At 44.4% G+C, this 17769-nt stretch overlaps 1 protein-coding gene across 1 annotated transcript; it reads left to right on the top strand.

Annotated features, from left to right (window-relative positions):
• The first annotated feature begins 6276 nt into the window (after positions 1-6276).
• GATAD1 (GATA zinc finger domain containing 1) lies at positions 6277-13074 on the top strand. The gene is made up of 5 exons (XM_045007769.1): positions 6277-6572; positions 6893-7018; positions 9087-9146; positions 10460-10643; positions 12659-13074. The coding sequence occupies exons 1-5, from the start codon at positions 6387-6389 to the stop codon at positions 12847-12849; spliced, it is 747 nt and encodes a 248-aa protein (XP_044863704.1). The 5' UTR covers positions 6277-6386; the 3' UTR covers positions 12850-13074.
• The last annotated feature ends 4695 nt before the right edge of the window (positions 13075-17769 follow it).

The raw sequence follows: 17769 nt of genomic DNA, 5'->3' as shown, positions 1-17769 counted from the left end.
AGATACAAAAAGTCTTTTTTCCAGAGGGCAGGAACTGCAGAGAAAATTCTCCCACCAGCCACTGGCAAGATTGTTGGAGGCAGATAGAAGGTAGCAGTAATGAGCTTGTCTGAGGTAAACTAGAACAAGATCATGGACAATTTTTAATTGGATGTAGAACACAAGAGACATTCAAGATTCTGTAAGCTTTCATGGGAAGTAACAAGTGAAGCATACTCACAAATGGTCATATGATGGCACAAAGAATCCTGAAGGCCAACAGCACCAGGACCATAATCATGAGGATTCCAGGTGCCATGGTAAAGCCCCATTAAAGATAAAAATGTGACAAACTCAATTTTCTTAGCTACCACATCAAATCAGCACCCACCCACGCACCTGCTGCCCTATGTGGGATAAAGGGGACAAGAAGTCAGAGCTAGACAGTAGGACACAGATAAGTGCCACTTCCTTCACAAGTCTTCCCAGGAGTACAGAGCTGAAAAAGGGCAAAACTAGGAATAGCGACTGTAAGACAGGAATTCCCTACCTAAATGTAATGTTGAAACAATCTCATTAATGTAGTATTTGCTTCCCTCCACATCTGAAAGTGGAAGATTCCAAGGTCAACCTGTGGAAAAGCAGCCCCTGGTAGTACATCATGAGGAGGAGACAAGGCAGAAGTATGGAGTAGCTGAAAAGGCCCTGCGCCTGCAATGTTCCCAAAGATCTGAGGAGGTAAGCCCCTACTACTTACATACAGGAGAACCTACATCCCAAGGGAAGAACAAGACAGCATACAGCATACGCGCCATCCCCACAGGCAGTTAGAGATTTGCCGCCCATCCCACCTGATCCTCCTCCCTTTCAGGCACCATCACCAACAGCCTGACCGCCCGCTGGCCCCGATATGCACCCCCTCCACATCTGAGTGGCGTTACAACTTGGCATGTGACGTTGCAGCACTACTCAGTTTTGACTCAGCCAAAGAGTGGCTGGGCTATGACCTGGGGTGGGTCCTCCAGTCCAGGGTTAAGCCAGACCTTTCTGTAACACTGCAGTTCTGAGCTGGGACCAGGGAGTCTGTCTCACCTGTGCTCTCAAGGTCCTTCCTGTTGGCACCCTGGCAGCACAGAGGAAGAATCCATCTGATTACAATGCAGAGAGGATAAACCCTGACCTGGAAAATGGGGGACAGGGAAAGCAGGAGTCTGGTGAGACTGGGACGGGATGAGGTGGAGGGGGATGAAAAAGAAACGCCCAGGCTAGGCAAGGAGATTTTGACTAGGAATCAATGGGGTGGAGTGGAGGGGGAGGAGGGACATCTGACAAGGAGCTGCAGTCTTGGGGGTACTGGGCAAAGAAACTGGATGAGGGGGCTAGGAGAAGAGCCAAAGCAGACAAGGAGCCAGGTTGGGGGGAACTAGGACTGGGAGAAGCAGCCTGCGGAATCCAGACGAGGGTGGGGTAAGCAAGGAAAATTGTACTGGGGAAGAGACAGGACTGGGACAGGCTGGAGGGAAAGGGGCACAAAATGTCTGTGCCCACTACAGACCATTCCTCCTTGAGCCTGGGACAGAACCAAAGATTCCTGAATCTCTTCTGCTGTCAGCAAATATCTGTGGAAACCCACTAACAAAATGTGTTTCATTCCCCTCTAGTGCTGGTCCACATAAACAATGACAGCCTATAGTCTAATATAGAATAAATATGAATTAAAGAATTAGTTACCTTAAGTTTGGTTAAGGAATATATGTGTTGTAAAGAAAGGCCCTGACTAGCAAGCAGAAGGATGGCCTTGAAAATGAGTGATAAGACCAGAAGAAATGAAGTAGGGAGGATGTCTGGTTCAAAAAATAATAAAATAGGGGAAAGTGCTTCTTGTTTTGTTTTTTTAAGAAAAACAAATTGGGTCTCTGACCAACAGGGGTGACTGCACATGGTTTTAAATAGATTCTCTTTGTCTTATCTTAAGTTGAGCTAAGTACTCTGAAAAATAAGGCTTTAGTCATCTCAAATGATCTAGAGAAAGGGGTAAACAGTGAAGTGGCAAAATTTGCAGATGATACAAAATCACTCAAGATAGTTAAGTCCAAAGCAAAGAGTTAAAAGGGATCTCACCAAACGGATGACTAAATTTCATCTGCCATTTGTTTGCCCAATGTTGATAAATGCAAAGTAATGCATGCAGGAAAACACAGACCCCATCATTTGATATGTATACTGGAGATTAAATTAGCTGTTGCCACTCAAGAAAGATGTTAAATGATACCATGGATAGGTCTCTGAAAAACATCCACTCAATGTGCAGCAGCAAAAAAACTAACAATGTTGGGAATCATTAGGAAAGAGAGAATAAGACAGAAAATATCATATCTTGAATCTGGCAGATCGGGCCGCCCCATCTCAAAAAAGATATTGGAATTGGAAAAGGTACAGAAAAGGGCAACAAAAACAATTAGGGGTATGGAACAGCTTCCATATGAGGAGAGATTAATAAGACTTGGAATTTTGAGCCTGGAAAAGAGACAACTAAGGGGGGATATGACAGTGGTCTATAAAATCATGACTGGTGTGGAGCAAGTAAATAAGGAAGTGTTATTTACTCCTTCTCCTAACACAAGAACTAGGGGCCACCAAATGAAATTAATAAGCAGCAGGTTTAAAACAAACAAAAGGAAGTATTTCTTCACACAACACACAGTCAACCTGGTGAACTCTTTGCCAGAGGATGTTGTGAAGACCAAGAAGCTAACATGGTTCAAAAAAGAACTAGGGGTATGGCTACACTGGCGAGTTGCAGCGCTGGAAAGCCTCCACCAGCGCTGCAATTAGTAAGTGGCCACACCTGCAGGGCACTTCCAGTGCTGCAACTCCCTGGCTGCAGCGCTGGCCGTACACCTCACTCAGCATGGGGAATAAGGATTCCAGCGCTGGTGCTGCAGCGCTGGTCATCAAGTGTGGCCACACACCAGCGCTGTGATTGGCCTCCAGGGTATAAGGATGTATCCCAGAATGCTTTTATAAATTACTCTCTTTGTTTTGTTATGCAGCCTCTCTTTGTTTTGTTGTGAACTCCGAGCTCCGTAGCTCCGATCCGCTGGTCCCGGAGCTGTTTATCTACAAACACAGCTCCTGTTTGCTGTGATCAATCTGTGAACAATCAAATGAGATAATGAGGCAGGCAGGGAGTGTTTGCTTGACAGAAACGGGGGGGGGGGCGGAGGGGAGAAAGGGAGTCGTGTTGGCTGCAGGCTGTTTGCAGTTAAGAGTTAAGGGTAAGGGATCGGGAACATGTTCTGATTTTTCAAGTCAGGAAGGTAACACACAGTGTTGGCTCCAAAAATCCACTCTCTCTCTCCCCCCGCTCCCTGTCACACTACGCCCCACCCCACCCCCCTCTTTTGAAAAGCACTGTTGCTGCCACTTGAATGCTGGGATAGCTGCCCATAATGCATCACTCCCAACAGCGCTGCAAATATGGCCACACACCAGCGCTGGCCCTGCACAGCTGGATGACCAGCGCTGCAGATTTGTAAGTGTAGCCATACCCTAGGTAAGTTCATGGAGGATAGGTCCATCATTAGCTATTCGCTAGGATTAGGGTGACCAGACAGCAAGTGTGAAAAATCGGGACAGGGGGTGGGGGGTAATAGGAGCCTATATAAGAAAAAGACCCAAAAATCGGGACTGTCCCTATAAAATCGGGACATCTGGTCACCCTAGCTAGGATGGGCAGGGATGCAAAACCATGCTCTGAAGTGTCCCAGCCTCTCTTTGCCAGAAGCTGGGAATGGGCAACAGGGGATGGATCACTTGATGGTTACCTGTTCTGTTCATTTCCTCTGAAGCACCCGGCATTGGCCACTATCAGAAGACAGGATACTGGACTAGATAACCATTAGTGTGACCCACTATGGCCATTCTTATGTAGAAAGACACAGGAACTCCCATCAATATTTGTTATTATGCACATGTAAATATGCTGCACCACACACTGTTTATTGGATACCTGTGAGATTCCAATACAGGGTTGCTGTGTAGGAGACACATTTGGAGACATCACTGGTTTCCCCAAGAGGGAGGTCTCTATTTAAAAAAAGAAAAGTTTTACAAGCTAACTGTCCTTTGGATCAGTTCCAGGGAAGCCAGAAAAAAAAAGGGAGGGGGGAGGAGCAAGGGGCCAGGGTCCTCCCACTTTTTACCAGCAGACAGGAGCGATCAGGGGCTGGGGACCTCAGGCAGAAGGGTTGGCATGGATGCAGGGGCAGCATGGGGACCGACTCACAGTTCGGGTGCCAGTGGACCCACACACACACACTTTTAGGGACCTTCTGCTAGTCTTGATCAGTTCCTTCCTTGCTCTCTCTTACAAGAGAGAGATCAGCTACCCACAGCACAAAGCCCAGATTGGATTTCACCCTCCTACCTCTGCAGTCTTTTCCAAGAATTGGATGGGCAATTCTACAGCACTCCTGAATTCTGAGAGATTGTCCTTCCAGGTGGAATTTCAGGTACTTACATGTGACGAAAAACCTTTCTCCACCTGGCTGCTGCTGATAGACTGGGGGAGGCAAATCAGAACATAAGGCGAAGAACCTGCTAGATAACCCTCACTCCAGCATTGGCCTCCCTGCTCTGAGGTTTGCTCTTGCTGTACGGTGTCTGTCTTCCATCTCCAGGATAATTTGCTGATTCATTTCTCTCCCGCTTCAGACATTAAAATCCCTTCTGCTCCTTCACAGTAATTGAAACAAAAACTGTTGGTGGCATTATATTCATGAGCAGAATACTTTAAACACTTGAATCAGTGACTCCAGGGGGAAAAAACCACCAGCCTTTAACTTTGTATTACCAAGACCATTTGTACATACACTTAACGAAAAGGCTGCACAATGCTTCTTATAGATAAATTGTTCATGTTTACCACAGTGAAGACCAGATCACTAAACACAACTATTAACGCTGTCAAATTAAGGCCTATTATTAACTTACTTTTATTTTTCCCCTGCTAAAGATCACAGACTTTCTTTGTATTAAAGAACAAAAAAGATTGAGTCACTAACAGGAATAAGGAACCACCTTATACCAAACTACTGATCAATTTTCATCACATCTGATTGCTTTATCTCAAGAAATTATTTACTTGGTAGAGAGCATTTACACAGAGCTAGATAAAGAGCTTTTCTCCTTTTTGTGGGCCATGACTGTTTAAAAGTAAATGTCAGAAAAATAATTGGTTACTGTAGGTTTATTTGAAGCTGTGAAAACGTGACTGCTCAATTTTTTCCCATTATGTACAGCAGGGATCTCAAACTCAAATCACCACGAGGACCGCATGAGGACTAGTACATTGGCCCGAGGGCCACATCGCTGAAACCTTTTCATATGATACAAAAGTATAGTAAAAAATGAAGTGTAATACAGTATGCTATTAAAAGTCAATGTATTAACTTTTTAAAAACTGTAATGTGAAAAGTCAGTGCTAATTTTGACAGTCATTTCATTTTTGGCCACTTAGCTGGCAGATTTTGCATCAACCAGAGCATTAATATTTGGTTTTGTCTCAGGATATCAAACCTATCTCAGTGTTGCTCGCAAATGTTCATCAGTGACCCTTGACCTTACAGATCTGTTAATCTTCATGGAAGAGAAAAGCTCTGTACTTCCAAACATTGCCATTACCCCTGCAGAAGCAGAGGGAGCTGTCATGGGGACTGATGGGCTAAGAGCCATTGGCCAGCATGCGCTCAACCTCACAGAAGGCAGCTGGCAGCACCTTTCAGCCTCAAGTCACAGCTCTGAACAGCAAGGGGCTGGGACGCAGGTTTTGAATCCGCCGCCCTTGGGTCATCTCTCTGTTAGAACTTCCTTTGTGCGGAGCTGAGGTGCCTTCTCCTCCCACTGAGACCAGTGGGATCTCAGGGTGCTTAGCACCTTTCAGATCAGGCTCTGATCGCTCGTGCATTGCAACAAAGCCCTGAAGCCAAGGGCCATGACAGGTGATGGCCAAATAACAACCCCCTCTCCCAGACAGCTCCAAGTTAATCCCCCCTCGGGGTCTTCCTGTGGATCCTGGCTCCTGTGTATAGACTGTGAGCTGCTTGAGGTCTTACCGAGCACACTGAAAAGCGGGGTGTTACCAAGGGAGCTAGGGGCCGGGCCGGGCCGGGCTGGGCGGAGCTGGGCTCGGGGGAAGGGGGCCGGGCCGCGCCGCGGGAGGCGGGTACCTGCGCCGCAGTTCATGCAGCCGGCGCCGCAGCCGCCAGAGGGCTCGCTCCGCTCCTCCCGCGCCCCGGCCGCTCCCAGCAGCAGCCGCAGCCGCCGGCGGAGGAACGCGGCGGCCCAGTCCCGGCGGCCGGGCTCGCTGTGGCTGCGCGGGGCCGCGGCCCGGGCCGGCGCCGAGGATGCCGCTGGGGCTGAAGCCCACGTGCAGCGTGTGCCGCAGCACCTCCTCCTCCATGTGGAAGAAGGGCGGCCAGGGCGAGATCCTCTGCAACAACTGCACGGGCCGCGCCGGGCCGCCCGGGCCCGGCCCCTTCGCCACCACCTCGGCCGCCGCCCAGCACAGCAACGGGGGCGGCGGCAAGCAGGTCAGGCTGCCGGGCGCCCGCTGTGCTGCACCCAGGGGCCGGGGTCCCGGGGCGGGGACTCCCTGGGGGCTTACACGGGGCGTGGCACCGCCGCGGCGGGCAAAGAGCGGAGCCCGTAGCCGGGCCTGACTCGGTAACTCACACGGGGGCGTAGCTGCAGGGGAATCGTGGGAGCCGCTGTCGGGCCTAACCCGATTTTGTGGCGAGCCCATTTATTGAGTGGGCCCGTGAACTGTGGGCCCGTGTAGCGTCATATCCCCGCGGCATCCGCAGCATGACCTCTCCTCCCCCGCTTTCTCGTTTCATTGTCCGCCTGGCAGAGCAAGCAGGAGATCCACAGGCGGTCAGCTCGGCTGCGGAACACAAAGTACAAATCTGCCCCGGCTGCGGAAAAGAAAGTTTCCACTAAAGGCAAAGGGAGAAGACACATCTTCAAGTTAAAAAACGTAAGGAGATGGTGGCTACTGTCTTATACTTATTGTACTTACACTGTGGCAGGCTTGGCCTACGCTACCACTTATGGCACTCGGGGGGTGTGAATAAGCCGCCCCCCTGAGCCACGTAAATTACAAGAACCTAAGGGCTGTGGCAGCGGGAGAGCTGCCCCTGCCCGCACAGTTGCCGCCTCTTTTACTGAGGTGGATTTATTATGCCCAGAGGAGAACTCTCTCCCATCTGCATAGAGCCTCCACCAGACACGCTACAGCTGCATTAGTGCAGCTACCCAACTGTAGTGCTTCTAGTGTAGATTAGCCTCAAGTAGTGTGTCCTGCCACTCCTTTTGACAGACAGCTTTGGTGTTGCAGGCTTCTCAAAGAAGTGTCCCGACATGTCAAGGTAATCCAAATCTGCAGACATATTTGTCGTTTCTCCAAAGAATTACTCCTTTTCTGCAGAAAATCAAATTTAAACCCAAACTGAGTCCAGCTTACGGTCCCAAGTTCTGGCTCAGTCCCTTCATTTTTGCCAGGGTGGATAAAAATCAATGACTTAAAAACCCAATTTGCCTTTTTTTTTTTAAATAATTTCAGTTAAATACACATTTATTTTTTGAAAATAAACCTGTAATTTAAAATCAAAATCGAAAGTGACAACCTGTGATAATGCATTAACTTATTATAATTAAAATAATTTTAAATAAATAATATTAATATATATTTGTTGCTAAGTTTTAAATAAAGTCATATAATTGAACTGGTGGAAAACTGGCTAAGCATCTGGAACCAGAATTTGCTGAAGTGCTAAACTAGCTTTTGGCAGCAGTAGCCTCTTCTAAAGTTGCAGAGAGAATATTTTCTTTAATTCAGTTTATTCAACTAGTTCCGTCCAGTACGAAGTCATGCAAAGTTAAGAAACCAATTAGAAGTTGAAAAAGCAGGAAGGCTGCTTTTCCTCTTCCAGTCTATGAACAAAAACTGCAAGATGATGAGATCTAGTTCTAAAGTCTTGGAGAACACATGACCACAAACACATCAGTTAAATTCACTAACTACAGATAATATTTTCCATGTTATGTATTTACAATTGATTTTTATTTAAGTTTTTATAAACTTTTTTTCTTATGAATCCAATACATTTAAGGTAATTTTATTTAATTAAAAAAATACCATTTTTGTGCATTTGTAATTTAATTTGAATTTCCATCCCAAAAGAGCTTGACACCAGTTGCAAGTTAAAAAAAAATCATCTATCATGCATTATTCACCATTTTCTAACACAATAAAATATTAAAATTAATATAAGTTAATCTATATAATAAATATATATTCCTGGTTAGTAAAAAAGCTCAAAATTTAGTGTACAACCTGTATTTAGTTGCAAATCAACATATTTGATGGTTGCCAAGCAAGAATCAATCTTTCTTTAGGAAAATAACTTAAAAGGTACAAATACAAAACCATTTAAATCAGTTATTTAAACAAAAGTTTCCTGCTTGCTAATTTAAATCATTATTAAAAATTGCTTTGATTTAAATTTAATCCACTCTGATGTCTGATGACATGTGCATTTGACCTTGTAGTTTCTTTTGCAACTTCATTCATGCAATCAGTCTTTAGTCAGGATACGATATGGTTGCAGTCTCAGGTACGCAGGTTTGGTTTGTCCCTAGCTCTGAGCAGCGTAAACAAACCTGCTCACATGTCTCTGTGTAAGGGGTCATTCTGCCTCCTGGTTTGAACTGAGTTCTCAAGGATCTTGTGCTTTCTTCTCCTCTCCCCCACTTCCATGTTTAACAGTGAGACTGATCATACAAGTTTATAACCAGCCTTTCTCTTTAAAACCTCATTTTTGAGATAATGAAAGTTAGTGGTGTCATTTTTAATTTTTATTATAAAAATGGAAATATTTAGAGAAATTATATCTTGTTCTTTCTTTTTTATGTGAAGATTCTGCTTTAGTATCGTAGATTTGCTAGAATTTTCTTTCCTATTTCTCTGGAAAACAATGACATTTTCTTCATGAATTTTTCTACCCTTATAACTTCTAACTGTTTTTATGTTGTTGTTTATTTAGCCCATAAAGGCTCCTGAGTCTGTATCCACTATAATTACAGCAGAATCCATCTTTCATAAGGTATGTATGGTTTATATAGAGAAAAAGATGTTCTTCCTCTAAGACTTTCAAAAGTTATTGCAGATAGATAGTGAAAGGACTTTATTTACAAAAAGTTTTCTTCCTTTCACGAACTGAATTCTTGGGGAACCCCAGCATCAGTGTGTTGTATCATTATATTGCTGCCCCCAATCATGGAAAATGTATTCCAGAAGTTTTAATCTTTTTTTCTCTCCAGAGGTTAAGCATTAAATTGTGTAATTCTTATAAAGAGAACCAGCTTTTTAATTGGGGAAAAAAAATTTCAAAAACACACTGGTGAATTTATGAAAAGTGTCAGCTTTCACTTTTCTAGCGTAGGGAACCAAGCAAAATTGACATTTACTTTCAGCAGTAGTTCAGATTTACTGTGGTGGGTCCTATTTTAAGTAGAGGGCATATCACAGATATAGGAGGTTGTCTTTGTGTAGTTCTGACTTCAAGAAGTGTTGTTGCAGCCAGTGGGAACGCTCTAGAAGTTTCAAACAAGGGGACAGTATATATTTGACAAGTCAAGGAAAGAATAAGCCAAACTTAAAAGGGAACGAATGTTCTGAGGAAGTTCTGTTGTCAAAATACTGGTGTATCTAGCACTTCTATGAAAATAAATGATGTTCTCATGTTTGCTTCTTTAATAGGATGTCTGAGGTATTCTATTTGTAGCAGTGTCCATAGCTGGGACAGCACTCAATCATATATAGTATTTTTTTAAAAAGTGAGGGTGTTCTTTATTTTTATTTTTATTTTTTTTCCCCAAAGGGAAAAATCAAAACCAGTATTAAATAAGTTATCAGTTATCTCAAAGACCTGTTGACACTACCAAAAACCTGTTTGCTGGCTGGTTACTCTTTGTGCTGCCATGTGTATGGAAGACCTTGGTCAGTGATCCACAACTTCTGGCTCTAGCTGTTGGGGACAGCATGTAGACTAGCTGTTGTGGTGCCCTGAAGAACTGTACTTGTATTAGTGAGGCAGTGACTGTCCACTTCTGCAGGATAGGCACTCAGGCCACTAGAGATTAGGTGATATTGCACAGACCATACTATGGGTGAAGAACAATCCCATTTTACAGCACCCCTTTCCCTTGGTTTGAATGGCTGAATTGTTGGAGCGCCTGGAGAAGGGTGTAGTTTACCTGGACTGGAGATGAGGTCTAAGCGTTGTGCCTGCAATTAAATGGTGTAAGGGAGGGAAATCTGGTATTTAAAGCATCCCTAAAGAGAGCTGAGGAAAGTTCCAGGCAGTTGCTAGTAAAATCAGGTTTTTTAAAAAGTAATTATCTGTATCTTTTCCAGGGAGTGTACTATCAAATTGGAGATGTTGTTTCAGTGGTTGATGAGCAGGATGGAAAAACATACTATGCTCAGATTAGGGGGTTTATTCAGGACCAATACTGTGAAAAGAGTGCAGCTTTAACATGGCTCATTCCTACTGTAGCCAGTCCCAAAGACTGTTTTGACCCTGCATCCTATATCATAGGTAAGCGCCAAGATTTCCTATTATAACTTGTACTACATAACATGGCTACACTGGTACAAAAACCCCTTTGTATAGACTATGCCTGTTTGTGGTGTAGTTTATAGAATACTTTGTTGTACTCCCTGACCATCATTCATATAGTTTTTCGGCATGGATCCTGTGAACACAAGGCACAGGAATAACTATGTGTGTGAGTAGTACCATTTGAGTTGAATGGGATTACTTACATGCATAAAAATAATCACAGGCATAATTGTTGTGGGCTTGTGGACTTAATTATCATAAACTAGCCCTAGAAATATTAGTCCTGGCTGATAAAGTAGGCAACTTACTATACAGGCCCAGATTCTCCCCTTGATTTACAAATGACCCAAATTCTGTGAAACTCACTTTGGGTGTATAGAGGGATTGTGGGGGAAGGGGGCCTGTGTGACATAATTCCAGAACAGTTTCTGTTACATCAAATATGAATATATTTGAGGAACAATGAGCTGGACATGCAGTTCAAGCACAGAGGGCAGCTAAATTCATTACATATATTTTTTCAGCTCTACTCATAACTACTGGAAGAATGTGTCAACACTCGAACACAGAATGGAACAAATTTAAAAAGGCTTTTACAATATTGGCAGGGTTTGATTGAAATAGTAGTGTTCTCAGATATTGCTGGCTGTTCCATATTCTGTTCATTCTATACATAATGTGTAAAGCTTAAAAGTGTACTCCTGGGGGAATTTTGTGCTACTGTGTGTGCATAATTCATGTCCCCCACAGATTTCTTTGCTTCCCAGCAGAAAAATGACTTTCTGACAGGGAAGCAAAAGGAAGCTGCAAGAGCAGTGATGCACCATTCCCTAGCTGCACAGGTACATTGTTTCTTGCAGCTGGTGGAGAGGTAAATCACTGCAGGGCTGGGGTCACCTCAGCCAGTGGCTCCTACCGTGAGCCAGGATCAGCTGCTAGTCCTGGCTGGGCTGGAGGCAGGAGAGGATGGGACTTCCTCTTCCCCTGCAAGGAGTGGCTGGGGATGTGTCAGACCCACCCCCAGAAACCGCCCCCAGCTGCAGGAAGATCAGCATCCTCCCCTGGTTCCTGCCTCCATCGCTCCTCAGCTGCGGGGAGAGGGTTCACTGTACAGGGAACTGCTCCCCCATCCATCCAATCCTGTGCATCTGGACCTCTGATACCCAGACACCCTTTCCAAGCCTCACCCCATACAGCCAGAACCCCCCAACCCGCCATACCTGAACCCCACCCCAATGAACCTCAGCCTCTGCCTCCAGACCCCCACCCCTGCACCCAGACTACCCCCCACTGAGCTTCCTGCACTCAAACCCCCACCCCCTGCACCACCCTGAGCCCCCACATTCAGACCCCCATGCCACTGACCCCCAACTAGCTGCACCCAGACCCCCATCCCACCATGTTCCACTCCCCAAGCACCCAGACTCCCCTGTGGAGACCTCCATACCCAGACCCCTCCACTGAGCCGCTCCCACTTTCACCTGGAAGCCTCTGCAGAATCCCATTGCACCTGGAACATCCCCCTCCAGTGAATCTCTGTGCATTCAGATTCCCCCACACCTCGACACCCTTCCCCCCCCACCGAGCTGCCTGCACCCAGATTGTCCCACACAGAATCCTCTAACCCCACACCTGGATCCCCCCACACCGAGCCCCTCTACACTTGGATCCTGCCTGGTTGAGCCTGCCTATTGCACACCTGGTGTGCCTGGCACAGAGAGGAAGGGCCCCAGGGTGTTTCTGGGGCAGGGCCAGGCCTTGTCCTGGGTCAGGTTCAGCCTCACCCCTGAGTCCATGTCCTGGGGATGGAGAAGCTGCAGGGTGATCTCCCACCTTTGTACAGCCAGTGGCCTGTGCTTCCCACTGCCATGCTGGAGCCTCTGCATTTATTTATTGACAAAACTTGCAGAATTTTAAAATATGGTGTGCAGAATTTTTAATTTTTTGGCACAGAATGCCCTCAGGAGTAAAAATGTTACATTGTTTTTTAGGACCAGAAGAAGATCTTCCAAGGAAAATGGAATACTTAGAGTTTGTTTGTCATGCACCTTCAGAATATTTCAAATCTCGATCATCTCCCTTCCCCACAGTTCCTACTAGGCCAGAAAAAGGCTATATCTGGACTCATGTCGGACCCACTCCTGCAATCTCCATCAAGGAAACTGTCACCAACAATTTATAATCTTTGTTTGAGTACCCTTTAAAAGTATATTAGTTGTATTCCCAGCCTCCATCTGTACATCTATTACAAGAAATTAGATTTTTTTTATAAAATATTTGGTTGGCCACATGGATTATGGTGGTGGTTATTTTTTTAAATTATCTGACTTCTGAAAGAAAGTTTTCTTATTTGATGCTTTTATTTCCCTCCCTTGCTCCAATTAAAGCCACTTATTTTGTCACCGTTGCTTGAGTATGAGAAACTGCATGTTTTGTATTTTCCTCTCTCCTGCCATGAGTTAGTGATTTCTTTCAGTTGGCTGGGCCTGTAGTCTTCTGATCTTGCCACTGTCTTTTACAAAAGAGGACTAGCACTGTGTGCAGGATTTTAAAGAGCCATCATTACCCACACAGCATATTGTAGAACTAAGGTAGTGTATTTTTGTTCCCTGCCATTGACTTTAAAGACTAAAACCGGTGTTCATTAATGTGGCTATGCTCTGCACACGTTTGTTCAGGTTTTTAATGAAAGAGCATTGAGTGTACTGAGCTGAATTTTACAAATGGGTGCGGTTATAAGAGTTTCTGTAAAACTGCATAAGAGAAGGAGACCTATTCAAGAACTACCATTCTTTGGTTTTTGCCGCTCTGTCACCTTCCCTGCAAAAACCTGCTGAGCAGAGCAGCATCCCTTGGTGCAGAAACAGAGACAGCCCTGACTAGGCAAGCGGGCCCTTGAGGTGGTTTTAAATTCTCTGCTGAGTTTTGGTACGCTACTTATTGATGGTAGTTCATAAGAATGAAAAGGGAAGTAGTAAAAAATGGACTTCTGAAAAACTAACAGTTTGAATCATATAAGTTTAACATAATTAAATTCCAAACAATTACTAAAGAAATAGAAGGGATTTAAACATCAAGATTAACAACTGACCATCAGTAAACCTTATTTTGTATATAAATATTTAAGAGCCTTCACCAGCATCTTAGACCTTAGAACGTGAAGTATTGACTTTTTTTATATTTAGTCCTTTGAACAGAAAACACACTTAATAAATTCATACTAACATTTTTACCCCACTCAAGCACTTTACAATCTGCTTAGATCATGGTGGGAAAACACTACACGGTTCAGAGATTGCAGGTCCTTTATGCTTGTTATTTATATTAAGGTAGCACTCCAACAATCCCAGTCAGTGTTGAGGTATTGCACAGGACCACCTGAGACAAGCACAGACAAAAACAAGACTCCTGCTCCAGAGACGTGTTTTAACTCTGTGAGGAAAAGCTGAAGTCAACTAAAAAAATTCCCTTCAAGGGTATGTACCCTTGTAATGTAAAATACTCACACTTCCCTTAGTGCCACTAATGGTTAACTAGCAACAGCCAGACAAAGTGTAACCTCCACTCTCCCCCACTCCAAATGCCAGGGAAAACAGGTAAGGTTTGCAGCGTGCCCTTAAGGTCAACCGATTGGGAGTGTTCCCGGTGGGGGAGTAAATTCTAAAGTTGAGGGACTTGACCACCAGAATGACACACATCTATTCTGTGCATAGGGCCTACATTTTTTTCTTTGGGGGGGGGGGGGGGAAGAGGGAAGGGAGGGGTGTTTAATAGCTCAATAATATCATCTTAAAATCCACCCAGAAATGAATAAGCACCCAGTGCAGATCATGGAGCACTGTGCTTGTAGCATGATAATCCATTTACTGAACCGATAGCTAAATTCTGCACCAACTTTAGTTTCCAGATGCAATTAAGATGTAGCCCCATCTGGAGGACATTGCAGTAATCGAATCTGCAGGTGACAGCGCGAAGATCCACACCCAAAAGAAACTTACATGATGGCTGTATGTAGATAGAACGCTAGCACTTTGTCAACACTTTTGGGAAGGGCAGTCTCCTCTAATATTAGGCCAGGTTTTTCCCCGGTGGCCTTTGCCAGCTTAAAAGGTCATGGGCCTAGAGCACAGAGGGTCACACAAGTGCTCCTACCACCTCCAGAATCTCAGTGAGAGAGACTGAAACCTGTGAGGAGAAGACTTAGTGCCTCAGCTGGAGTATTGTGTCCAAAAACAGGTGCCATACTTCAAGAAAGATGTGGACAAATTGGATACAGTCCAGATAAGTGATACAAAAATGATAGAAAAACTGACCTATGAAGCAAGATTAAAAAAAAATTGGGTATGTTTAAGTCTCAAGAAAGAAGACTGGAGGGAGACTTAAGTCTTCAAATATGTTAAAGGGTTGTTACAAAGAGGACTGATCAGTTCTCCATGTCCATTGAAGGTAGGGCAAAAAGAAATGGGCTTAATTTGCAGCAAGGGAGATTAGGTTAGATATAAGAAAAACTTTTTAACTCTAAAGGTAGGTAAGCTCCAGAATAGGCTTCCAAGGGGGTTGTAGAATCTTTGTCTCTGGAGGTTTTTAAGAACAGCCTGGACCAACACCTACCAGGAATGATGAGGGGATACTTGGTCCAGCCTCAGCACAGCAGGCTGGCCTGGGTGACCTGTCGAGCTCCCTTTCTGCCCTACAGTGCTATGATTTGATTACCCTGCCACTATACAGGCATTGCAGGCTGAATCTTCACAATCTTATCTATTAAAAAAGAAGCGGTTTCCTCATACTGGGAGGTATTTTAATCAGCCACACAGGGAAGACAGCTTATCCTAACCAAAATGTCCACTGTGTGAAATAAATCTGCTGAGCAGAGAAGTTGCAGAATCTATGGTGGAGGCAAAAGAACCTTCTGTTTGCCTCCTATACACCCATGGCATAAAACTTCTAAAAATTCTGTCTCAGGCAGTCAGCTATAGGCTGAGGCATCCCCCAGTGGTCAGCTAGGGACTGATTTTTAAAGGTATTTAGTGCTCACTTTATATTATTTTTTATTACAACTATTTGCACTGTAAAAATGATAAAGGAAATAGTATTTTTCAATTCACCTCATACAAGTACTATAGTGCAATCTCTTTATTTTAAAAGTGTAATTTACAAATGTGGATTTTTTTTTTGTTACATAACTACATTCAAAAACATAACAATGTAAGTCCAAGGCCACTCAGTTCTACTTGTTCAGCCAGTCGCTAAGAAAGACAAGTTTGTTTACATTTATGGGAGATAATGCTGCCTGCTTCTTATTTACATTGTCACGTGAAAGTGAGAACCAGTGTTCACATGGTACTTTTGTAGATGGCATTGCAAGGTATTTACGTGCCAGATATGCTAATCATTTGTATGCCCCTTCGTGCACCATTCCAGAGGATCTGCTTCCACACTGATGACACTCATTTAAAAAAAATGCATTAATTAAATTTGTGACACAATTCTCCTCAAAGGAGTTCAATGTCTCCTGCTCTGTTTTACCCGCATTCTGCCATATATTTCATGTTATAGCAGTCTCGGATGATGATCCAGCATATGTTCATTTTAAGAATGCTTTCACAGCAGATTTGACAAAACGCAAAGAAAGTACCAATGTGAGATTTCTAAAAATAGCTACAGCACCGGACCCAAGGTTTAAGACTCTGAAGTGCCATCCAAAATCTGAGAGGGATGAGGTGTGGTGCATGCTTTCAGAAGTCTTAAAAGAGAAACATCCAGATGCTACGGTACAGAACCCAAACCACAAAAAAAGAAAATCACTTTCTGCTGGTAGCATCTGACTCAGATGATAAAAATGAACATGGGTCGGTCCGCTCTGCTTTGGATTGTTATCGAGCAGAACCCATCATCAGCACAGATACATGTCCTCTCAAATGGTGGTTGAAGCATAACAGGACACATGAATTTTTAGCGCATCTGGCACGCAAATATTTTGCAACGCCAGCTACAACAGTGCCACAGTAATGTGTGTTCTCACTTTCAGGTGACACTGTAAACAAGAAGCAGGCAGCATTATCTCCTGCAAATGTAAACAAACTTGTTTGTGTGAGCGATTGGCTGACGTAGGACTGAGTGGACTTGTAGGCTTTTAAGTTTTACATTGTTTTATTTCTGAATGCAGCATTTTTTTGTACATAATTCTACATTTGTAAGTTAAACTTTCATGATAAAGAGATTGCACTACAGTACTTGTATTAGGTGGATTGAAAAATACTATTTATTTTGTTTTTTACAGTGCAAATATTTGTCACCAAAAATAAATATAAAGTGAGCACTGTACACTTTGTATTCTGTATTGTGATTGAAATCAATATATTTTCTATTTGAAAATGTAGAAAACATCCACAAATATTTTAATGTACTCTATTACTGTTTAACAGTGCGATTAATCACGATTAAATTTTTTTATCAATTGACAGTCCTAGTATTTAGGCACCTAAAGCTGCAGATAGGCAGCTAATGGGATTTCTCTAGGTGGCTGACTCCTATTGATTTCAATGGTGTTGCAATACCAAAGTCCCCCTAATGTCTCAGCCCCAACCTCTTCACCAGGCCTCCATGTCCCCATCAATGCCAGCATCGTTTCATCCCCTTGGCCACCCTAAAAGGATGCCACTGGGCACCCAAAATAAGGGCAGGCTGCAAAAGGACGTCCTCATAATCACCATCAGCACAAGAAAAGACCCTCCTTAGCCTCCGATTCCCTGAGACTTGCACAAATGTTAGAATACCCCCACACAACACCAAGTGAGAAGAGGGGGTGGGGAAAATTTGGGATGTGCAGGGCTGCGGTAGCCAGAGAAAGAGGTGACTTTCCTAAGCTCCAGGGTTGCGGCTGCTGGGGAGAGACCCCCCCCCTCCTTCACACACCCCCAGCTTCGGGGCTGCCACAGTGCAGGAGAGCGGGAGAGACCCCCCCACACACACTCCTTCCCAGCCCCAGCTCGGTGGCTGCTGTAGCAGGGGAGACCCCCTACTTTCCAGCCCTAGCTCGGGGGCTGCCACGGTGGGGGAGAGAGGGCACATACATCACATTAGAAAGGTAAGACCTCGGCTA

The sequence above is a fragment of the Mauremys mutica genome, chromosome 2 (assembly GCF_020497125.1).
Source record: "Mauremys mutica isolate MM-2020 ecotype Southern chromosome 2, ASM2049712v1, whole genome shotgun sequence".
In the NCBI taxonomy this organism is placed as follows: domain Eukaryota; kingdom Metazoa; phylum Chordata; order Testudines; family Geoemydidae; genus Mauremys; species Mauremys mutica.
This window is presented reverse-complemented; position numbering and strand designations above follow the sequence as displayed.